Genomic DNA, 21481 nt, shown 5'->3' with positions numbered 1-21481 from the left:
CAGACTTAGTATAAAAGGACGAACGCTATTCAGACGGATTGTTTTATGGGATGGTGTGTAGGCGGAACAAACTTTAGCGGCAGATTTGATGCTTACTGTCATGGAGTTGGTTTGCCGGGGTCGATTTAAAAATTTTTTTTTTTTTTTATCGCTTTATTACATCCTGACAAACTTAACTTGTTTAAGCCGACTCATGGAGTGGAAGGTCGTGAAACTACAAGATTTACGTGTTTGTAAGTGTGTTTTGGTCAATTTCCATGGAAGTGAAGCGGGATGTCACTGGCAAAAATATTCATAACACGGGTTAAACATCCTCTTAGCTGCACTTTTCGCTTCCTTCCTTCGATAGCTTATTTTAAACTTTGTTTTGAAACAAAATGCCTTGACAGTTTTTATTTTGGTCATTGCTGTTAAAGCTATTTTTCAAAAAGCTATTTTCTTGACAGAGTAATATTAATGGTCGGTCAACTCCACACCAAAGTTAGGATTGTTGATGGAAACGACTTAAGTGACAAAACGTAGAATTGAAAAATCAGTTATTCATATTTTTGAGATATTTTATCTCCCAGGAGCAATATTTACATGTCAAAATAAGAAAGGACCGACGAATTTGTTTTCATGTTTTATTATGTTATTCGTTTTGAATCCTGTACCTGACAAATAACAACAACATAAAACAACTAATACCAAAAGTAATAATTTCAAGAAAAATGAGAACAAATAAAAAATAGCAAATCCCCTCTAAACATATTAAAAGTAACTGAGTTATTAGGAAATAAATCTAAACTAAATAAAACTATAATGAAAAATCCAAAGCGATTAACCTTCCTGTCCATGTGGTATGTCATTTAGGACGATGGATGTCCAATCCATTGTTATCACCTTCAATGCCAGACAGCCTTACTTTCAGCTTTTTTTTTTTTTTTTTTTTTTTTAAAACCTTTTTTAAATGGACTTTTTTTGTGTGTTTTTTTTGGGGGGGGGGGGCATGTTTCTGGTGTTGTCTTTGTTAATGATTGTTTTCTTTTTTTTCCTTGTTACATCCCCGCATTTTTTCCACAAATTATTTCTCAGTTTTTCTTTGTTTATTTTAAATCTTTATATTTCATTTTTATAATTACTTTTTTGTGGTCATTTTTGCGTTTTTTTTGCTTGTCACTTTTTTCTCAACAATTTTTATTTTTTTTTCTGTTGTTTCTCTTTATTTATGTCAATTTTCTTCTTTGAGTTATTTGCAGGGGTGCTCATATTTTTTTTGCCCAGGTTCTCAGAGGAGGACCTGGAGATGTGACTTGGTCCTCATTGAGCTTGAGAGCCGACCCGCCTGATGCGATAAAATTATGACAAGCTTTACTTTGAGCCAATTACCTTTAATTAATTATATTAACAATTAATGATTAACATCAACTGGCACAACAAAATTGCCATTACTTTGAAGTGAAATGTAAAGAAATAAACATAAAAGCACTAATTCAAAATAAAGGGCATTATGTGGCTCCCACATTAACTCCAAGCCTTTGTAAAAGTGGGATGTCCTCTTCATAAGAGCTCATTGAACGTGCATGTTTAGCTTTGTGAAATGCTAGCAAAAACACGTTTGTCAGTGCATGGCGCTGTTCTTCATTAACTTTATTCCGCCACTTGTCCATAGGGCGAGTGGGGTGCTGTCTGACATCTATAGTTTGCTTAATTGCCACATGCTCTGTTTTTTTTGTGCTTTTCAAAGTTTGGATGGCTGAAATTCTTTGACCCTACATAAAATGCGCTGCTCTTATCAGCGACATTGGGATTCTCACGGCAAAATTTGTACCACATTTCTGTGCGAGCATCATTTGCTTCTAGCCATGGTACCTCCTGCAGCCACTTTTCAGCAAAAGTCCTTTTTTTTCGGTAGCTCCGGTGACGTCTCTGTCGTCTGTCTGTCTTTTGACGGGGGTGGGGGAACACGGAAATAATTACTCAGTGGGGCCTGCCTCTTTGACATTTTGAGAAGTGATCTTCTCGTGTCCGCCGCAAATACAGTGGTCAGCCATCGGTATGCAAAAGCATATGGAAGCCGTTGAGGGCCAGCGCGTTTGTCTACATCCAGTACGTATGCTCGCATGTGGACCACTTATGTGCACCCCTGGTTATTTGTTTCCCTCAGTATTTTTTTTTTCCTTCACAATTTCACTCTTGAGACAGCAGAGCTAAGCAGGCCTAATTTGGCCTAAGCAGCCAAATTCCAAGCATCACCATATTTCGCACCTCTGACCCTTTCTCTTTTCATCTCACCTACCCTGCAAATTTCAGTTAAATAGGCTTGCAATATCAAGTTATTTTAAAATTCCTTCTAGAAGCCATAATAACCGGATTAATTTGTTCATTTTGAAACTGTCATTGTTTTTCGCCACCACAGGGCACAACCAATGTTATTACAGTATTGGCCCGAATATAAGACGGCCCTGATTATAAGATGACCCCCTCTTTTTCAAGCCTCAAGTTTGAAAAAAGACTTTTTGAACACCAAATTAATTTTTATACAGAAAATAATTACAGTACATCTGAAACAAATGATTATAACAATATATTTGAGAGAAAAAGCATGTTATCTTAATATCTGAACATTTAAATATGTAAACTAAAGGGCAATCACATTCGTAAATGAATGGCTTCTGGTTTTTGAAATGTAAATAAACCAATCTATTGTGATAAAACAACAAAATTGCAATAACTGCATTAACCATCAAAGTGAATTCTAACTAACTGTAGTCTTGAAACAAATCTAGAATAAGGAAAACCATTGCAATAAAATAATGCAAACTGGTTAAACTAGTAGCTAAGATCTGTCATGACAGAACATCGCTACAATGATATCTGGTGCCATCTAGCGTCGGGAATAGGGATGGGAATTGATAGAATTTTTACGATTCCGATTCCATTATTGATATTGCTTAACGATTCGATTCTTTATCGATTCTAATTTGGGGAAAAAGAAGAGCAAACGTTTTGATTGGCATCGAGTTTAATCAGAAGTCACAACCTTACAAACTCACAATGAGGTCAAAGAGGCCCAAAGCCTCAATATTAACTGTGGCAATAACTGGCAAATGCACAAGAATGTGTAACATTTTACTGAAACATTTTTCTAATAGAAATAAAAAATATGAAAATGAATGAATGAATATTGGCATATAGGTCGTTGTTCTGCCGTTGGCTATATGTGTTAAAGCAGGGGTCCCCAAACTTTTTCCTGTGAGGGCCACATAACTTTTAACTGATGAGGGGCCGGGGTCAGTTTGAACAGAACACAGAAAAAGTGTGACGATTGCAGGAGTGCCGAAATGTAAAAAAATATTGCTTTTCAGAAAGCCGCAATCAAATAACCCTTTCTGGATTCTTTACAGAACAAAAGTAAATAAAATAAAAATAAAAATATAATAATAATAATAAATGATAACACTATTAATCAAATAGATAATAACCAAATAACCCTCTATGAGTTCTTCACAGAAAAAGGCCAGAAAATAAATAACACTATTAAAAAAAAAAAAATTCAAAATGCTCTCTGGTACTGTTCAGGGGCCGGACCAAATGTGGGTGCGGGCCGTATCCGGCCCACGGGCCGTAGTTTGGGGACCCCTGTTAAAGTGTATTATTTACCAGTATATTGAAATGCATTAGTTTTTATGGCGCTTTCACGCTCAAGTGCCCTTGCGCTTCCTCGCGCGAAGAAGAACGCGTTCACGTGAAGAAGAGCGCGCTTACACGCGAAGAAGAAGCCGCATCCAAGCGAGTGAGCGAGTTAGTGAGAGAGGGGAAACACTGCTACGAGCCTACGTTCTTTTTTTAATGTTTGTAAAATATCTACAGATGCAACGCCTGTATGTATCGTCTTTTGTGTTGTTGTGTGCTTCCACTCGCGATCGGACACTTAAATCCAGTTGTGTAGTAGTTTGAACGATGTGCTAATGCTAGCGAACGCATGCTAACCGTTTAGCTATATTAGCAGCTAATCATCGCTGATTTACGTTGATGCAAACCTGTTTGTTATTGGGGATGAAATCATTTCTATTTTTAGTTTCACTCTTCAAGTGATGGTTGAATAAAATCAGCAAATTATACCAACGTCTTCTGTATCCTCATTTGGGAGTTTAGCTAGCTATATAGCCAGGACTAAGACTTAGCGTCTCTGTGAGGACAATGCAGTCTTATTCCCTCCCGATGCAGTTATCTCCACCTTCCCTCCCGATGCAGTTATCTCCACCTTGCAAGACTGCAAGTCGTTTTGTTGTGACTTTTCCTCGTTAAGTAAAGACACACTTTCGAGCGTTTGAACCTACGTGCTGTCATTGTTATGTTTACGACTGCAATGCTCGTGCTAAACCATCGTAACCTTTCATTTTCACCCTCTTTCCTGGTGAAGTGTAGCCAAACTTTGGAGCGGGTGGTTCTTGGCGCCATGCTAGTTTGATGCGTCTGGACAACAAGACACGTCACAACGCAATATGCGTCTTTAGGAATCGTTAAAGGGATCGTTCAGGCTTTTTCATTGTGATGTCGAGGCCTCGAAACACAAGGAACCGGTTCTGAATTGGAATCGGATTTCGATTCCCATCCCTAGTCGTGAATTGGGAGAGTAGCTGAGATCTATCATAACAGAACATCGCTTCAGTGATATCTGGCGTCGTGAATGGGTATAATGTCTAGACCGCGAATATAAAACGACCCCTTCTTTTTCAATCTTATTTCAATGCAAAAAACAACATCTTCTATTCGGGCCAATACGATTGTCATTTTACTCTAACGGCGCGCCTAGGGTATTAATGTATAATTCTTTCATTCCATATCTGTTTTAGAATCCTAAATCATTTCTCGTTTTCAAATAAAAAATTGGAAAACAAATAGCGGCCCATTTTTTGCTGTTTCAATTTTGTTTTTTCTCAGGAAGGTCAGTCAGTCTCTACCGGGATACTACATCACTGAGTTAATTGATCAGCATAGTGGACGTGTACGTGCTTTTTAAAGAGCACATACACGTCTGCCATCCTACATCACCGTCCAAAAAAAGTCTACAACTTCCGGGTCATAATACGTCGAAAATGATGCAAGCCAAAAAAAAGCAATAGTATAAAAATACCATGATGATTCCATTCGCTCTTATTCGATGTTTAAGTTCAATACAGCGAAAAATAGGCCGTTATTTAAACAGATATGGAATGAACGAATGATACACTGATAGTTTGTATTTAAACATGAGAAATGAAATATGTTAATATCCGTTTCCTGATTTTGGATTCTAAGGGGTAGTTTACATGGCGACAAGTAAAGGTGAGGCCATTCTGCAACCTATTACTTTCTATATACATATATATACTTATATCTAGAACTTTCTGGTGCGGTCTAGATAGTTTCAAGTGTGCACCACATAATATCTGTTGTGCACCAGACCCTGCGTATCCTAATCACGAAGATATGGGAACAATCCATATTGCCAAGGGAATGGAAACGGAAAGAAATGGCCGTAATACACAAAAGCGGAGACAACATAGTATGCGAAAATTACAGAACTATTACACTTATAAGTCATACAAGCGAAATACTCCTGTACATACTACTTTAACGAATCAAAAGAAAAATCGATTTTGAACTGAGCGAAGAAGAAGCGGTTTTAGAGAGGAAAGATCAACAGCTGATAAGATGTGTGCCCTCCAAGTCATCCTTGAAAAACTGATTGAAACGGGGCAGGAAGCAGAAATAATCTTTATAGGCTACAGGCTTTCGACAGTGTTAACCATCCAGATCTGTTTGAAACTATGAATTACATGGGCTTCCCACAACACCTGATACAACTAATCAGAAGCTTGTACATAAACCAAGAGGCGGTCATCAGATGGAACAACAGCCATTCAAAAACCATTCAAAATTGGGAAAGGTGTGAGAGAAGGCTGCATTCTATCACCACACCTTTTCTCTCTATACACATTGCAAATAGTGAGAAATGCTGAAATAGACAGAAAAGGCATTAAAATTGGAGGAAGACAAATATCGAACTTGAGATACGCTGATGACACTGCACTTTTCGCAACCAACCATCAAGATGCAACATACGTCATTGACTCGCTAAACAAATAAGGACAAGACAAACACCTGCAACTAAATGCCAAGAAAACAAAACATGCACATTGGACCACAAACCCAACATCTGACGGTCAACGGAGAACAACTAGAGAAGGTCGCAGACTTTAAATACTTGGGTTCAATCAAAAGCAACCCAGCAGATTGCACGAAAGACATCAATAGACAAATTGGAGTAGCAAAAGGAAAATGATCAAGCTAAACAACATTTGGAAAAACAGAACATTAAGCAATGCCCTAAAACTCGAGATACTGAGAAGTCTCATCTTTACAACGATATCATACTGAGCAGAAGGATTCAATTCAATTTCAATTCAATTCAATTTTATTTGTATAGCCCTATATCACAACAAGGTTGTCTCAAAGGGCTTTGCAGAGGCAATGTGGTACACAGTTAGAAACAGCAGATGAAATAAATAGAGATGAAATAAATAAAGGTCAAATCCTGGGCATCCCCCATCCTTCGACCCTCCATGTCGGCAAGGAAAAACTCCAAAACTCTGTGGGAGAAATGAGAAACCTTAGGGAGTACCACAGTCAGGAGAGATCCACTCCCAGGACGGATAGACAGGATGCACCAGGACTGCTAATGGGAATTAGCAGACGGAGTTACAGTTTGTAAAGATGCAATAGAGTAAGGTAACAAGAAGAGGTCCATCCAGCCAGTGGTCCGGATAGTTAGGAAGGCTGCAGCTGAAAAATAGCCCCTCCCCAGAGGGGAATGGGGAAAGGGGACACCGGGTGACTAGTGATGAAGTGACTAGTCAACTAGATAATAAAATTAGAAAATAGAAATAAAGACAAGAGGTAGGTAGATTAAGTAAAAGGAGATAGGACTCAGTGGCTGTACTTCCCCCAGCATTGTAGCTTCTAGTGCAGCTTAGACTGAACTGTGAGCCTACTCCGATTTCAACTAGTCTGACCATAAGCTTTGTCCAATAGGAACGTTTTTAGTCTAATCTTAAATGTACAGACTCTCTCGGCTTAGCTGGAAGCTGATTCCATAAAACAGGAGCTTGGTGGCTAAAGGCTCTAGCTCCGACTGTACTTTTAGAAACCCTGGGAACTACCAGTAGACCTGCATTCTGATCGACCATCAAATAGAAAGAGGAAAAGAAAAAACATGCAGCAGAAAAAGAAAGACTACTCAGAGTCAGCCGGAAAGAAAGAAGAACAAATTTAAGCATTCTCGAAGAACTAAACATCAGGCGACAAATTCTACCAGCAATAAATGAAATGAAAATGTCTTACTTTGGACACATACAGTGCTAGCCAAAAGCATTGGCACCCCTGCAATTCTGTCAGATAATGCTCAATTTCTCCCAGAAAATGATTGCCAATACAAATGCTTCGGTATTAATATCTTAATTTATTTTGCTTGCAATGAAAAAACACAAAAGAGAATGAAAAAAAATTAAATCATTATCATTTTACACAAAACTCCAAAAATGGGCCGGACAAAAGTATTGGCACCCTTGACCCAATACTTGGTAGCACAAACTTTAAACAAAATACCTGTGAACAACCGCTTCTGGTATCCATAATGAGATTCTTACAGTGCTCTGCTGGAATTTTAGGCCATTGTTCTTTGGCCAACTGCTCCAGGTCTCTGAGATTTGAAGGGGGCCTTCTCCAAACTGCCTTTTTCAGAGCTTTCCATAGATGTTCTATGGGATTCAGGTCTGGACTCATTGCTGGCCACTTTAGAAGTCTCCTGTGCTTTCTCTCAAACCATTTTCTAGTGCTTTTTGAAGTGTGTTTTGGGTCATTGTCCTGCTGGAAGACCCATGACCTCTGAGGGAGACCCAGCTTTCTCACAAAAGGCCCTACATTATGCTGCAAAATTTGTTGGTAGTCTTCAGACTTCATAATGCCACGCACATGGTCAAGCAGTCCAGTGCCAGGGGCAGCAAAGCAACCCAAAACATCAGGGAACCTCCGCTGTGTTTAACTGTGGGGACCGTCTTTTTTTTTAAGGCCTTGTTTTTTTTCCTGTAAGCTCTATGTCCATGCCTTTTCCCAAAAAGCTCTACTTTTTTCTCATCTGACCAGAGAACATTCTTCCAAAACGTTTGGCTTCATGTACTGTAAACGTGGCCACTAATTCCAGCGTTTCTTGCGTGCAATTACACACTGGTAATCTCCATAATCAAGTAGCAACAACCGTTGTGTCTTGGTGTCGCAGCGTCACCATATAAACGGCCCCTCAAACAGAAATGGAATGAACGAATGATTCACTGATACTCGGGCAACAGGTCTAGTTAGTGCACCTGGTGGACACACATTGTTTTTACCATAGCACGCCATAGCACATGAGCTGCAAGGAGATTGAGCTGTTTGCCGTATGATTCGAATAAACCAACCAAACTGGAGCCATCCGTTTGGTCAGGTTATTGCCGGTAGCCTATGCATACAGGTTCAAATGGTGTACTCAGTATCGACTTGGTATACAGTTCGCTAAAATGCCAGTACATTCCTTTCTGACCTCTGTGACCTTTAACCTTTGACCTCATTGCCTTAAAACTTAATCTATTCTTCCATTTCATATTAAAAAACATACTGTATAATGGAAGTTCGTTAATAATCCCTTTATTCATTCGTGAGTTATCTTGAACACGAACATTCCGACAGACAAATCAATAGTAGGAACTCTAGTAAATCTTAAGTGGTGAATGTCCATATTTCAGAACCATTGATGGTGATTGACGTCCAATCCATTTGAACTGGGAGGGCTGGCAGCTATTATTGAACAACAAGTTGAACGTCTATCGCCGTCAATGGCAGCCAATGAGTTATTGCACGATTTAACTTGCCCAGACTTTGATAAAATATTTATAGTGCGGGTTTAGTGAGCTACACGGTGTTGATCCTCTTAGTGTAACAGCTATATAAGGGTCAGCGTGCTTTTCATGACTCCTAAACAATGACGGAAAACTGAGAGGGTTATCTCGTTGGCGCAGACAATAAAGAGCAGAGAAGATGAGAATGCGGTTACGTCAGATTGAGGCAGGGTGGGTCTTCCAGCCCGCCTTTATTTCCCCCCGCTTTCTTGTTGCTCAATAGCCAAAGAAGTAGAAAGCTAGTGAGCACATGCCCTGATTAAAAGGCGTCCGATTCCAGTGTGGGGAAATGCTGCGGATGTTTGAGATTGTAATGTTCAGTCTTGCATTTACTCAAGGTGAAAAATTGCAGAGGACGCTACAGTGATTATGGAAAATTTACATACACAAGGTTGAATCACAGCAACTGGACTGTTCTTGTTTGTTAAAGACGTTTCATCTTTCTGTTGTGAATTTAAATGAGTTTTGTCACTAATATAGGTCAAATCCAGTTCAAATGGATTGGACGTATAGTGCTGTCAATGAGATGAGTTAACAAGGAAAGTCCAAATATATACTCTATTACCATTACTATGAAGAGTACAGCAAAATCAAATTTACTGCATGACAAACAAATTTCTTGTGATCTGCATTAAAGCAATAACAAATAACTGGGTTTCAATTAGAGATGTGCCGATTCCAATTTTTTTCTACTTCCGATCCTAACTTTTCAAAATGTTTTGCCGATATCGATTTTATACCAATTCGATGCTGAACCGATACCCATAATTTAAGAACAGTAAGAAATAATACAACCAGTAAATGGCAAATCATTATTTTTGTATTAAAACTGAGCCCCGCTGTTACCTACTCAAGAAATGCTCTGGTTACAAATATTACACGATGCTCTGTTGCTATATTTATTTTCTAACGAGAAGTAGTCACAGGCATCCGACTTGTTTGGCTAGTGGTTTGATTTACAGCACCCTAAAAGGCCAGTGGTGCTGAAAAACACCTGAGTACTAGCTTAAATCCAATCTTGTGACCAATTTCCATACTAAAAAACAGCTGTTTCATGCACAGACATGATACTGAGTATTAGATCGGGATTGAACAAGTATCAATACTTATGCAATCAAATATCGTATATTTGCTAGTAAATTTATGCATTCATTCTCAATGAATCAGACTGATTATCTTTGTAGTTTTTATATTTGCAAACATGATTTTGCTTTGGAAAACAAAGAGTGTTACGTACAGTGGGGAGAACAATTGTGTGATACCCTGCCGATTTTGCTGGTTTTCCCACTTGCAAGCCATGTAGAGGTCTGTAATTTGTATCATAAGTTCTCTTCAACTGTGAGGGACGGAATCTAGTACAAAAATCCAGAAAATCACATTGTATAATTTTTTAATAATAAATTTGTATTTAACTACATGAAATATTTGATACATTACCAACTAGTAAATATTTCGGCTCTTAGTTCTTTTTTAAGAACCCCTCCTGTTCTCCACTCATTACCGGAAGTAACTGCACCTGTTTGAACTTGTTACCTGTATAAAAGACACCTGTTCACATGCTCAAACAAACAAACTCCAACCTCTCCACAATGGCCAAGACCAAAGAGCTGTGTAAGGACAGCAGGGATAAAATAATAGACCTGCACAAGGCTGGGATGGGCTACAGGAAAATAAGCAAGCAGCTTGGTGAGAAGGTAACAACTGTTGGAGCGATTATTAGAAAATGGAAGAAGTTCAAGTTGACGGTCAATCTGCCTCGTTCTGTGGCTCCATGCAAGATCTCACCTTGTGGGGCATCACTGATCATGAGGAAGGTGAGGGATCAGCCCAGAACTACACGGCAGGACCTGTCAATGACCTGAAGAGAGCTGGAACCACAGTCTCGAAGAAAACCATCGGAAACACATTACGCCGTCATGGATTAAAATCCTACAGCACACGCAAGGTCCCGCTGCTGAAGCCATTGCATGTCCAGACACATCTAAAGTTTGCCACTGACCATCTGGATGATCCAAAGGAGCAATGGGAGAAGGTCATGTGGTCGGATGAGACCAAAATTGAACTTTTTGGTCTAAACTCGGCTCGTCGTGTTTGGAGGAAAAAGAAGAATGAGTACAACACCAAGAACACTATCCCAACTGTGAAACATGGAGGAGGAAACATCATTTTTTTGGGGCTGCTTCTCTGCTAAGGGTACAGGACGACTGCACCATATTGAGAGGATGATGGATGGGGCTATGTATCGCCAGATCTTGGCTGACAACCTCCTTCCTTCAGTAAGAGCCCTGAAGATGGGTCGTGGCTGGGTCTTCCAGCATGACAACGACCCAAAGCACACAGCCAAGGCAACTAAAGAGTGGCTCCGTAAGAAGCATCTTAAGGTCCTGGAGTGGCCTAGCCAGTCACCAGATCTGAACCCGATAGGAAATCTATGGAGGGCCCTGAAAGTCTGTGTTGCCCGGCAGCAGCCCCGAAACCTGAAGGCTCTGGAGAAGATCTGCATGGAGGAGTGGGCCAAAATCCCTGCTGCAGTGTGTGCAAACCTTGTCAAGAACTACAGGAAACGTTTGGTATCTGTAATAGCAAACAAAGGTTTCTGTACCAAATATTAGGTTCAATTTTTGTGATGTATCAAATACTTATTTCATGCAATCAAATGCAAATTTATTATTTAAAAATCATACGTCAATTTCAGTTTTTTTTGGTATTAGATTCTGTCCCTCAGTTGAAGAGAACTTATGATACAAATTACAGACCTCTACATGCTTTGCAAGTGGGAAAACCAGCAAAATCGGCAGTGTATCAAATACTTGTTCTCCCCACTGTATTTACATCATATTTATAGTCAGACTTTGCTCAGCGTATAATTTTTGGTTGTATTGCACATTTAAACTTAATCTTGTTCACTGTTATATTACTCTCGACTTTACATTCTTGTATTTGAGCGTCGTCTAATCACAAAAATAATTGGTAATTAGTTACTATCAGAATTAGAGTTGTCCAAATATAACTTTTTAAATCGATAACTGATAACCCGATATTGTCCAACTCCAAAAATCCAATACCGATATCAAACAGATTCCAATATATGCTGTCGTCACAAACGTGAAAAATAGAACAAATTCAACTGAGTTATGGACAAAAGTGCCTCTATTGCTCACTATATTTATAATTGAATCAAAATAGTGCAAACATCAGTTTTTTGGATCTAGTACAAGTGGAAAGTGCCAATAAGGCACTTATTCTGTCCCCAAAGTGTGTGGGTACGCAAATCGAGGGCTCTAAAGAGCAGTCAGACGGTGAAGTAAAGTTTAACTGGCTTTACTGTGGTCATCTTTCTCTTGAAAAGAGCACTGATACTTTTTTGTAAAACTGAAGACAAAAAAAACATTGTGTCAATAATATGAAATAAAGTCACAAAGCAAAATATGTGTCAATTTGAATAGCAACTGATAGTACAGGTTACAAGTAATGAAATAATGTAACCACATTTTACTACACTACACAACGCTCATGAATATAAAACAAAGGAAGAATATAACTTACAAGAGACGCTTGTATAAGGCACAAACAACTTGGTGAGATGGCAAGAACTGCTATGGTACGCTGGCTGCAGACATTAGCTTGTCCATTTAGCTCTCTGTATTTGCAATGAGCGCACGTCGACCTATCATTAAGTCAGCAGAAAGTGGTGGAACTTATCAAAACTAGTTACACATAAGCGCCAGCAGGGGGTGACAAAACACCAGAAACACAGGTAGCCAATAAGTGCACGTGACTGCACTTCCATATGCATATTGGACCAAAACCAATAATGAAAAAACGATGTCAATATAATCCAATATCGTTTTAAAATGCTTTTACCGGCCACCCGATAATATCGGACATCTCTGATCAAAATAGCTGATTGTGGCAGCCCTACACTGTAAAAACTTTTGAACAAAGTACCTAAATTTCTGCATTATAGAGTGCACCTGACTATAGAGATCTCTACTGCTGCAACCACTTTAACTCAACTCACTTAACTCAAGTAATTCGATTAGAAAAAAGATCAAATTTAATTTTGCTGCTTCGAGTCTTCGTTTAATTAAAGTGGCGTTTTAATGGTTTGTTTTGAAAGTGCTGGCATTTAGTTTTATTGATTTGGGTGGATACACTGCCCTCTAGTGGCAACAGTGAATATGATACAACACATTTCACATGGCTGAATCCAGCTGCTCCCTGTTAAGACCAACATAAGCTACGTTTTTGTTTGAGCTAGTTTTTTTAATGCGTTCGTAATTTAGTTTATAGGCATATTCAGCCATTTTTGTGTGTTTGAACCATTTATTAAGAGCATTTAAAACAAAACAAAAAAACAAAAAAAAGCATTTTATAGCATTTAAGCTAGCAGACTTTTGGTATGTAAGTTAGCGTGTTGTTCTTTTGTTGTACTTAGATCCTCTTTTTTTTTTTTAACACCGTTTGAGGCTTAGCTCAGGTGTTTTAATTTTTTATGTTCCTTATCTGAATACTCGACTATTCGGACTAACTAGTTCATTGATTAATCAACTACTAAAATAATCGATAGCTGCAACCCTAAAGATGTCACTGTTTTAATATGGGATATTTATAGAGAGGGATGGTAAACAGAAAGATTTGTTTGATGAAAATTACCTGTGAGAAAATTAACATCAATAACACGCCAAGTTGCTCCTCCTCAATCCTCATTCATATAGTAGTAATAGCGCTGAGCTAGGGGGCTGTTGCCGTTAGCCTAGCTGGTTCATTATAGCATATTAGGCTCTTTGTCCCTTTTAAATCTGGCTAAAATACACTGGTAGCCTAAAACTGTTCTTCCTTTATGGCATTAAGCATCACACGGACTTTTATCAGCAATAAAGTCCTCTGAGTGCTCAATGAAAATGGCTAGCCAGTAGCCGTTTGTAGCGCTAGCTTAGAGGGCTCTCGTAACAAACAATGGATAGCCATCCCCTCCTCCAGTAAGTTTTATTTTTTTACCGTGTAAGGTTAAGTTGTCAGGTGCAAAGAGATTTACTCCGGTATTTGACAAGTCTGGGAGCTGTTGAAATTATGAGTAACATAGCAGACTTATATATAAATAGAACTGTTGCGTGGAATTTGAAGCTTCTAAGAGCAGTTTGTTTTTGCGTAGATTTCTTTGGACTGATAAACAGCAGTTTCATTACCTATCGCAAGGTAAAACCCACCGGAATGACTTTTCATGTATCAGGTCGCTAATGATTAGCTAGGTTCTTTTACTTTTTTTTTCACTATATAATAGTGTTATTCAAAATATGTATTGTAATCATATCAGCTATCTTTAGTTAGCTTGTAGACGCTAACATTCCTGCGCATGTTTTCCACATTTTTATTTCCGATAGTGGTGGTAGTATCAGTATCCATACTGATATGGCTATATCTGGTCAATATGTACTCTTCAAGATTGGCTTTCCTACACAAGATGGCAGACAGTTACGTGAAAAAATGAGCATTGGACCCCTTCCCAACACAATGAGAGACATCCAATCAGCCGTTTGCTGCGAATTTACATAAGATATCACAAGTAGACGTCCAATCCCATTGAAGTAAGAGGATGGCAGGCACTGGCACAAAATCAATGGATTGGACGTGTAGTGCTTTCAATGGCAGCTACAGAGTAAATAGCAGATGCTTTGAAATTGATAAAATGTATTAAAAATCGGCTTAAGCCAGGGTAGCAATTACTTTACATTCAAGTGAGTTGGCAGTAATTTTGTATGAAAAGAAGTTTTTTTTCCTCAAAACGTGGTATTGGTACAGTATTACCATTGGCCATAGCCAGGTATCGGGAGCGAAAAAAAAATGATATCGTTGGAACACTAATTTCCGACCATTATCATAGATTTGTTGCCAGTTCATGCGCAAGGAGCCTCCACGTTCACCCCGAGGTCAGACAAAGAGTTCAACCCAATGCCGTCTTGGAAAAAGTCTTTACATCCATCACAAAGGTTTCGTATCACCACATTTCCAATAGTTTTCACGACACCTCATTGTACCTAATTGACATCCCTGCCTTTTACTGGGCAGAATCCAGAATCGCACCATCTGCATGGCCTCTCCAAGCAGTTGGATTGGGAAGTGTGCAAGGTCCAACGCTGGTTCCGACAACGCAGGAACCAAGACAAACCCGGCTTGCACGCCAAGTTCTGCGAGAGCATGTAGGTCGCAGTTAGGTTTTATTGTGAGCTGCATGTTGACTAGTAAACAAGATAATTTTTTGGATGATGCATTTCAGGTGGAGGTTTACATTTTATTTTTGCATATTTACCTACGGCTTTCAGTTTCTTTGGCAGGTGAGTATACATTTGCGACATGTTGAGATTGTACTATTTTCTTTGCAAAATGTCTCTGATTTGCCATCTTATATTTAGAGCCCTTGGTTGTGGGATACGCGGCATTGCTGGTACGGTTACCCTTTTCAGGTACGTCATACCTGGGCTCAGAGAGGTAAACGGATATGGGATTTTTAAAGGCTGTTACAAATTTTTAAAAAAAATTAATTCAGCTGTTTGCCAATGTCTAAAGCCTATTTTGTAAGCTGATATACTTTTTCTTTTAAAAGCACGTTAGTCATGAAAGGCAATTAAAAATACTCAGTATATAAAGGTATACAGTATATTCTAAATTGAATGGATCGATAGAACTCCAAACATTTTATCTGCCACACCAGATTGATTGTTCCGAATATCTTACACATATCAACTGGATAGATCCAACTGAAACCTTTTTAATGGGAGGAACGCTCAAAAATATATGGCTGCTGATCGGACGACGGCGGTTCTCGTCACACTCGCGAAAACATAATTTCCCGTCAAAAAAATTGTTTTTGTGACATTCTTTGCTCCTCTTTAAAAGAGGAAATTAAGTGTATTTCTGACAAAACTTGGGAAAGTGACTAAACTACAAGAACCGCTTTGCATTCCGCCATAGTATTCAAGCAGATAGTCCTTTCCTAGTCAAGTCTGCAGCTCCTGCTTCTTTTCCCTGATTGGCTCGACAGCGACCAGTCCAAGCCACTATTGACGTTTGGTTCACGGAAGAGCTAAAACATTGTTTCCTGTCAAAAAAAAAAACATTTTCATTACTTTTTTTTGGTCTTCTTTTTAGTGTGACACTTTTAGTTTAAATGTATTTCCGACAAACATCCGAAACCTACGTATCTACAAGAAATGATTTGCCCTTCAGCTTTGTGTTCGAGCAGATACTTACTTCCTGGTCACATCTGCAGCTTCTGCCTCTTTCTGATTGGCTCGGTCATCAGATGGCCGCAGGGTCTCAGGAGCTTATGATGAATGAATGAATCAGACAGGACCGTCATGCTTTCAAGACTACTGAACATTTATTGAACATTAAAGTGATACAAAGGTAGAAAGACTTGTAGTTTTTAAGAGGTAAATGTTATTATGAGTTAAAATAATTTGATATTGAAACCTCTCTTAATGTTTTCGTTCTTATACAACTTGTAAAATTAGTTTTGCTAGTAGGTAGGCATTGTTTTTTATGTCGCAGGGCGGTGACGTCATATGGTTATGCTGCCGGGCTTCCAGAGTATGACTAGTGACATACAGTGGGGAAAACAAGTATTTGATACACAGTCAATGGGAAAACCCATTGGCAGTGTATCAAATATTTGTTCTCCCCACTGTAATCATGTTATCTGTTCGACCCTTTCAATTTGAACCCAAGAGGAACGGTCGATATTTCACAAAACGAGCAGCAAAAGCAAAATGAACTGGAAAGCCGGGATGAGACGAGACAAGAGTTGGGGGGGGGGGGGTGTTCTGCCAAAATGTGCTGCACCGGCGAAAGCTGCTACAAGAGGCGAATTTGACACTCAAAGTACTACCGTGCGCTTTCAGCTTGTTTTGTTCACATACATACAGACAGAAAATACTTAAATTTAGTAATATCAAATAAGGGTGGTTTAAATATGCGACTTGACTAATGTGGTCAAAAGATCAACAATGAACTGACAGAAAATACTTAAATGTAGTAATATCAAATAAGGGTGGTTTAAATATGCTACTTGACTAATGTGGTCAACAGATCAACAATGTACTTTAAAACTACCACAAGGAAACACAATGCTTTAACGTATGAGAGGGGAACACATGCAAAAAGTACTTTGAGACAATGAAAAGGTATTAAAAGACCCGATAAAAACACAAATAGTAAATACTCACCGCTTTTAACCGATGAGTGCATGTGTCGGACATCTCGCCACGTAGAAAGAATTGCCGTAACCCGGTAGTATTCGTCGAGTGACAGTGACAATCTACGTCATCACCCCGAGCGTCCATTGCACGCTTAAAACATGCGCCCTCCGTAGGTCAAAACATGTACTAAATATTATATATTTTTAAATCAATGCCAATATTTTATGTGTTTATAATAAAATTTTAGTAAAACAGAACAATTGTGGCTTATTAGAGCCTACAAGTCTATGTCCGAGGTTCCTTTTAAGAGGCAAGTAAAAACAAAAAGTACAGACTGGTAAGGCACAGTAAAAACAAGAATAAATGACGTGCGGTGATTAGCAATAACAGCTAATGTTAGCAAATGGCAAATACCGTCCTCGTTAGCTTAGCGCTAGCGGTTAGCATCTATATGGTGTATTGAATAACATTATAAGTCAACGCAAACTACATTACCTCAATGTAGATGACATTCACTTCATGTCCAAGAGCTTACTTACAGACTATGATCGACCAAGGAACGCAACAAGAAAAGGGAAAGGAGCTGCCAGGTTGCTTTAGGAAACTCATCCACTTCCTGTCCTTATTCTTCTACGAATACTTTTTGGCCACTAGCTGGTGCAAAATCACAAGTAACAAAGATCATAAATCAAACAGTGAACATAACAGTTATCCTATTATATTGTTGTTTTATTTGTAATTCCGCCAGTGGTTGATCTTGGAAAAATAAGCCACCCTATCAGCCAGATATTTATTTATTTCACCAACTGTAGACATGTTCTTGTCATAAATATTTCATTTAAGACTGCATTATTTACTGTAGATCAGTGGTTCTTAACCTTGCTAAAGGTACCGAACCCAGCAAGTTTCACATGTGGATTCACTGAACCCTTTGGAATTAGATAACTTTCCAAATTCAAAAACCAATCTATCTTAGATAGCAAGCTAATAATTTAGCAAATTCCCATTGAAAACTCTTCTCATTTTGACAGCATGTTTTAGAAACAGATAAAAATTTGAGACCACACTGCCTCTTGGTGTGTTGTATTCCCTCATTCCAAGTACGAGTCAACCTTCCACTGAGCAAACCAGTTCCTCCTCCCATCAGAGCGTGGACTAGCAGTTAAAAGAAATGGATTAACCCTCTAAATTGGTAGCCAACCAGTCTAAAACCTGGTTTAAAAAGCCACTTTGCCTAGATGTAATCAGCGTACGAAAATAGGGCTCTGCGTTTCTTTACCTTCACCGAACCCCTTAGACTTACTCACCGAACCCCTGGGGTTCGATCAAACCCAGGTTAAGAACCACTGATGTCGATACTAGGGCTAATTATGGTGTCTATCTCCGTTAATCGCAATTGAGTCAAACGTCTTTTTTCTTTCTTTCCCTGAAGGTGTTGACGCCTCCTCTTTACCGCTACTACATGACGGAGCTGGCCTTCTACTGGTCTCTTATATTATCCCAGTTTACTGACATTCGAAGGAAGGTGAGATGTACACGACATGCACTTTTGGTTAAAATCCACTCGAACCACATCAAGAATCTTAGAGGGTCACATGTTTTTGTTTTCCTGACAAATGGGTGGGCGGGAGTGCCAGTCACAGGCACCCTCCCTCATGTGACTAAAGGCCTGTATGACTGAAGGACGCAAATTCCACAGGACAGCAGCAGAGTTGTAGAGGGACACAAACACGGACTCAAATGTTTGTTAGCAAAAAAGCCAAATGCGAAAGACAAACAAGAACAAAACCCACAAAATTTGTACAAATCCACTACAAAAGGCCATCACGTTGAAGGTCGTTTAATAGGTGTTGTCGGATTTACCCTGTAGCTCAAAGGCTGCCATTGACGGCACTAGACATCCAATCCATTTCGAATGGAAGGAGTTCATTCACCCCCTACCAGACAAAATGGATAGGAGGTCTGGTGCCATCAATGGCATTGAATGATAGCATTCGCAGCGAGTCATCTCTGTTTAAATAACTTGGACATCTAGAAAGATTAATAGTAATAGAAAATCATATAACAAAATAATGAAATTCTTGCCGTTTCAAACATTGATAGGAAATAATGGAGAGGCACTGTTTTGTGACTAGCTCAGTCTAGTGTGGAGGCAAAAAGTGCAACAGAATGGTTGGCTGAATTTAAAGGGATCCACGGACAGATAGACTTGTAATACTTAAAAGATAAAGGTTATTATGATTTAAAATAATTTGATATTGAAACCCCTCTTGATGTTTTTGTTTTTATACAATTTGTAAAATTAGTTTAACTAGTAGGTCGCCATTGTTGTTGACGTCACAAGATTACGCTGCCGAGCTTCCAGAGTATGACGCTAGCGACATAAACATGTCATCTGTTCAACCCTTTCAATTTGAACCCGAGAGGAATATTAATGAGCATGACAGCAATGTCGGTATTCCACAGAACGAGCAGCAAAAGCAAAATGAAAAGGAAAGACAGGATGAGAAAAGACAAGTAGGGAAAAAAAAGGTGTTCTGCCAAAATGTGTTGCAATGGCGAAACACGCTACAAGAGACGAATTTGACTACCATGCCCTTTTAGCTTTTTTGTTTAGATGCATACATATGGAGGTAGATTTGTGTCTTTATTATTCAATCCACAAAAAAAAAGTTGTTTCAATCAAATAAAAAGTTGCTTCAATCAAAATATATATTTTCAATCGAAGAAAACGTCTCTTCAATCAAAAAACATGTGTTTGAATGCAAGAGTACGGTGCCCTGCTGCTTAATGTGATTCAACACGGCAAACTTCACCCGCTGCCCTGACATGACGGTTGGCAATTGGTTCCAATCGGAGTGTCCGCGACGCGCCGGTACAGGAGTGGTCGGCGAGTGGCCCGACACTAGCCTGCCCAGTAAGCGAGTGGACTACCGGCGAGTCGCCGGCGTCCACGCCGGGAGCCCCGTCACATCAACTTTGAATGAGTGTCGTGTCATTCGCGGGCCGTCCACTCGACAGCCGGCCTCCACGCCTGGGGGGTGATATCGGGGTCCGACCAGTGTGCCGCGACAGGGCAACGTACCGTCGTGTGTACTCCGGTGAAATGCCGATGTCACACCCCCGTACCGGTGCCCTATATTCGGCTTGGACTCCAGGGGACTCCGATGGCTGGATGGAGCCCTGGTGGCCATTATTCTTGCTTCATACTTTTATGCCATTGGCGTAATCACCTGCCACTCAAACACACCGGAATTAGCGTTGAAGTTGAATCTTTGTGTCAAAATGATTCAATCGAAAAAAAAGTGCCTTCAAAACTTTTTCCACTTAAAAAAAAAAAAGTGTGTTCAAAACTTTTTCCACTTTGGGGAAAAAAAAAAAAAAAAAAAAAAAGAGTTTAAAACCTTTTGCTTTTCAAAAAAAAAGTGACACTTCAATAAAAAATACATATATTTCAAATGAAAAAAATATATTTTCAAAAAATATATATTTTTGCAAATGATTTTTTTCTTTGATTAAAAATAGTTTTTTGATTAAAACAACTTTTATTGCGATTGAATGATTTGGACACAAATGGCTTACCTCTAATATGGCTCAAACACAAAAAGGATTGCTTCAATCAAAGAAAACTGTTTGAATGAAAAATAAAGTGTTCCAATGTGAATTTCTGAGTCTCAAATTTTTTCACATTCAAACCTTTTTGTCTACGATTGAATTTTTTAAAAATTTTTGAGTGAAGTGATTTTTCTTTTGAAAATATTTATTTTTTTGTTTGAAGCTACTTATTTTTTGATTGAATAATAAAGACACAAATGTCCTAGCCAAAATGTGGTCCAAACTCAAAATTACATCACTTCAATCAAAATGGTGTTTTAATAAAAAACAAAAAAACCGGCCTAAATAAAAAAATTTAAAAAAATTCAAAGAAAAATTTTTCAAATATTGTTTTTTGAGTTTCAAATTTATTTTTGCATTCAAACACATTTTTTTGGATTGAAGTGACGTTTTCTTCGATTGAAAATATATATTTTGATTGAAGCAACTTTTTATTTGATTGAAGCAACTTTTTTTTGGATTGAATAATAAAGACACAAATCTACCTCCATACATACAGAACTAAATACTGAAGATGCCTTAAGAAAATAAACGTAGTAATATCAAATAAGTTGGTTTAAATATGCTACGTGACTAATGTGGTGAAGAGATCAACAATCTGCTTTAAAGCTACCACAAGAAAACACAATGCTTTTAAAGTATGAGAGGTAAACATGTGCAAAACATATTTTGAGACAAAAAGGTAAAAAGGTATTAAAAGACAATAAAAAC

General features: G+C 38.6%; 1 protein-coding gene and 1 long non-coding RNA gene across 6 annotated transcripts in view; one reads left to right on the top strand and one right to left on the bottom strand.

Moving 5' to 3' along the window:
- cers5 (ceramide synthase 5) overlaps positions 1 to 21481 on the top strand; it is a 39917-nt gene that overhangs the window by 3678 nt on the left and 14758 nt on the right. For 4 of the 5 annotated variants that reach the window (XM_057845672.1, XM_057845671.1, XM_057845670.1 and 1 more), the window contains 5 exons: positions 14842 to 14947; positions 15027 to 15157; positions 15235 to 15292; positions 15371 to 15421; positions 18588 to 18680. In XM_057845672.1, the coding sequence (XP_057701655.1) occupies positions 14842 to 14947; positions 15027 to 15157; positions 15235 to 15292; positions 15371 to 15421; positions 18588 to 18680 (439 nt within the window). Of the gene's footprint in view, positions 1 to 11768; positions 13940 to 14841; positions 14948 to 15026; positions 15158 to 15234; positions 15293 to 15370; positions 15422 to 18587; positions 18681 to 21481 lie in introns of those variants that run through there. The other variant, XM_057845673.1, reaches the window with a different exon arrangement.
- On the bottom strand, positions 15813 to 17772 carry LOC130921599 (uncharacterized). The gene is made up of 3 exons (XR_009064378.1): positions 17183 to 17772; positions 16209 to 16281; positions 15813 to 16056 (listed from the first exon to the last, which is right to left on the bottom strand). It is a non-coding gene; the product is annotated as an uncharacterized LOC130921599 (long non-coding RNA).

Source organism: Corythoichthys intestinalis, chromosome 9 (genome assembly GCF_030265065.1).
Source record: "Corythoichthys intestinalis isolate RoL2023-P3 chromosome 9, ASM3026506v1, whole genome shotgun sequence".
NCBI classification, from domain to species: domain Eukaryota; kingdom Metazoa; phylum Chordata; class Actinopteri; order Syngnathiformes; family Syngnathidae; genus Corythoichthys; species Corythoichthys intestinalis.
Note: the sequence above shows the minus strand (reverse complement) of the source record. Positions and strands in the feature narration are given on the sequence as shown.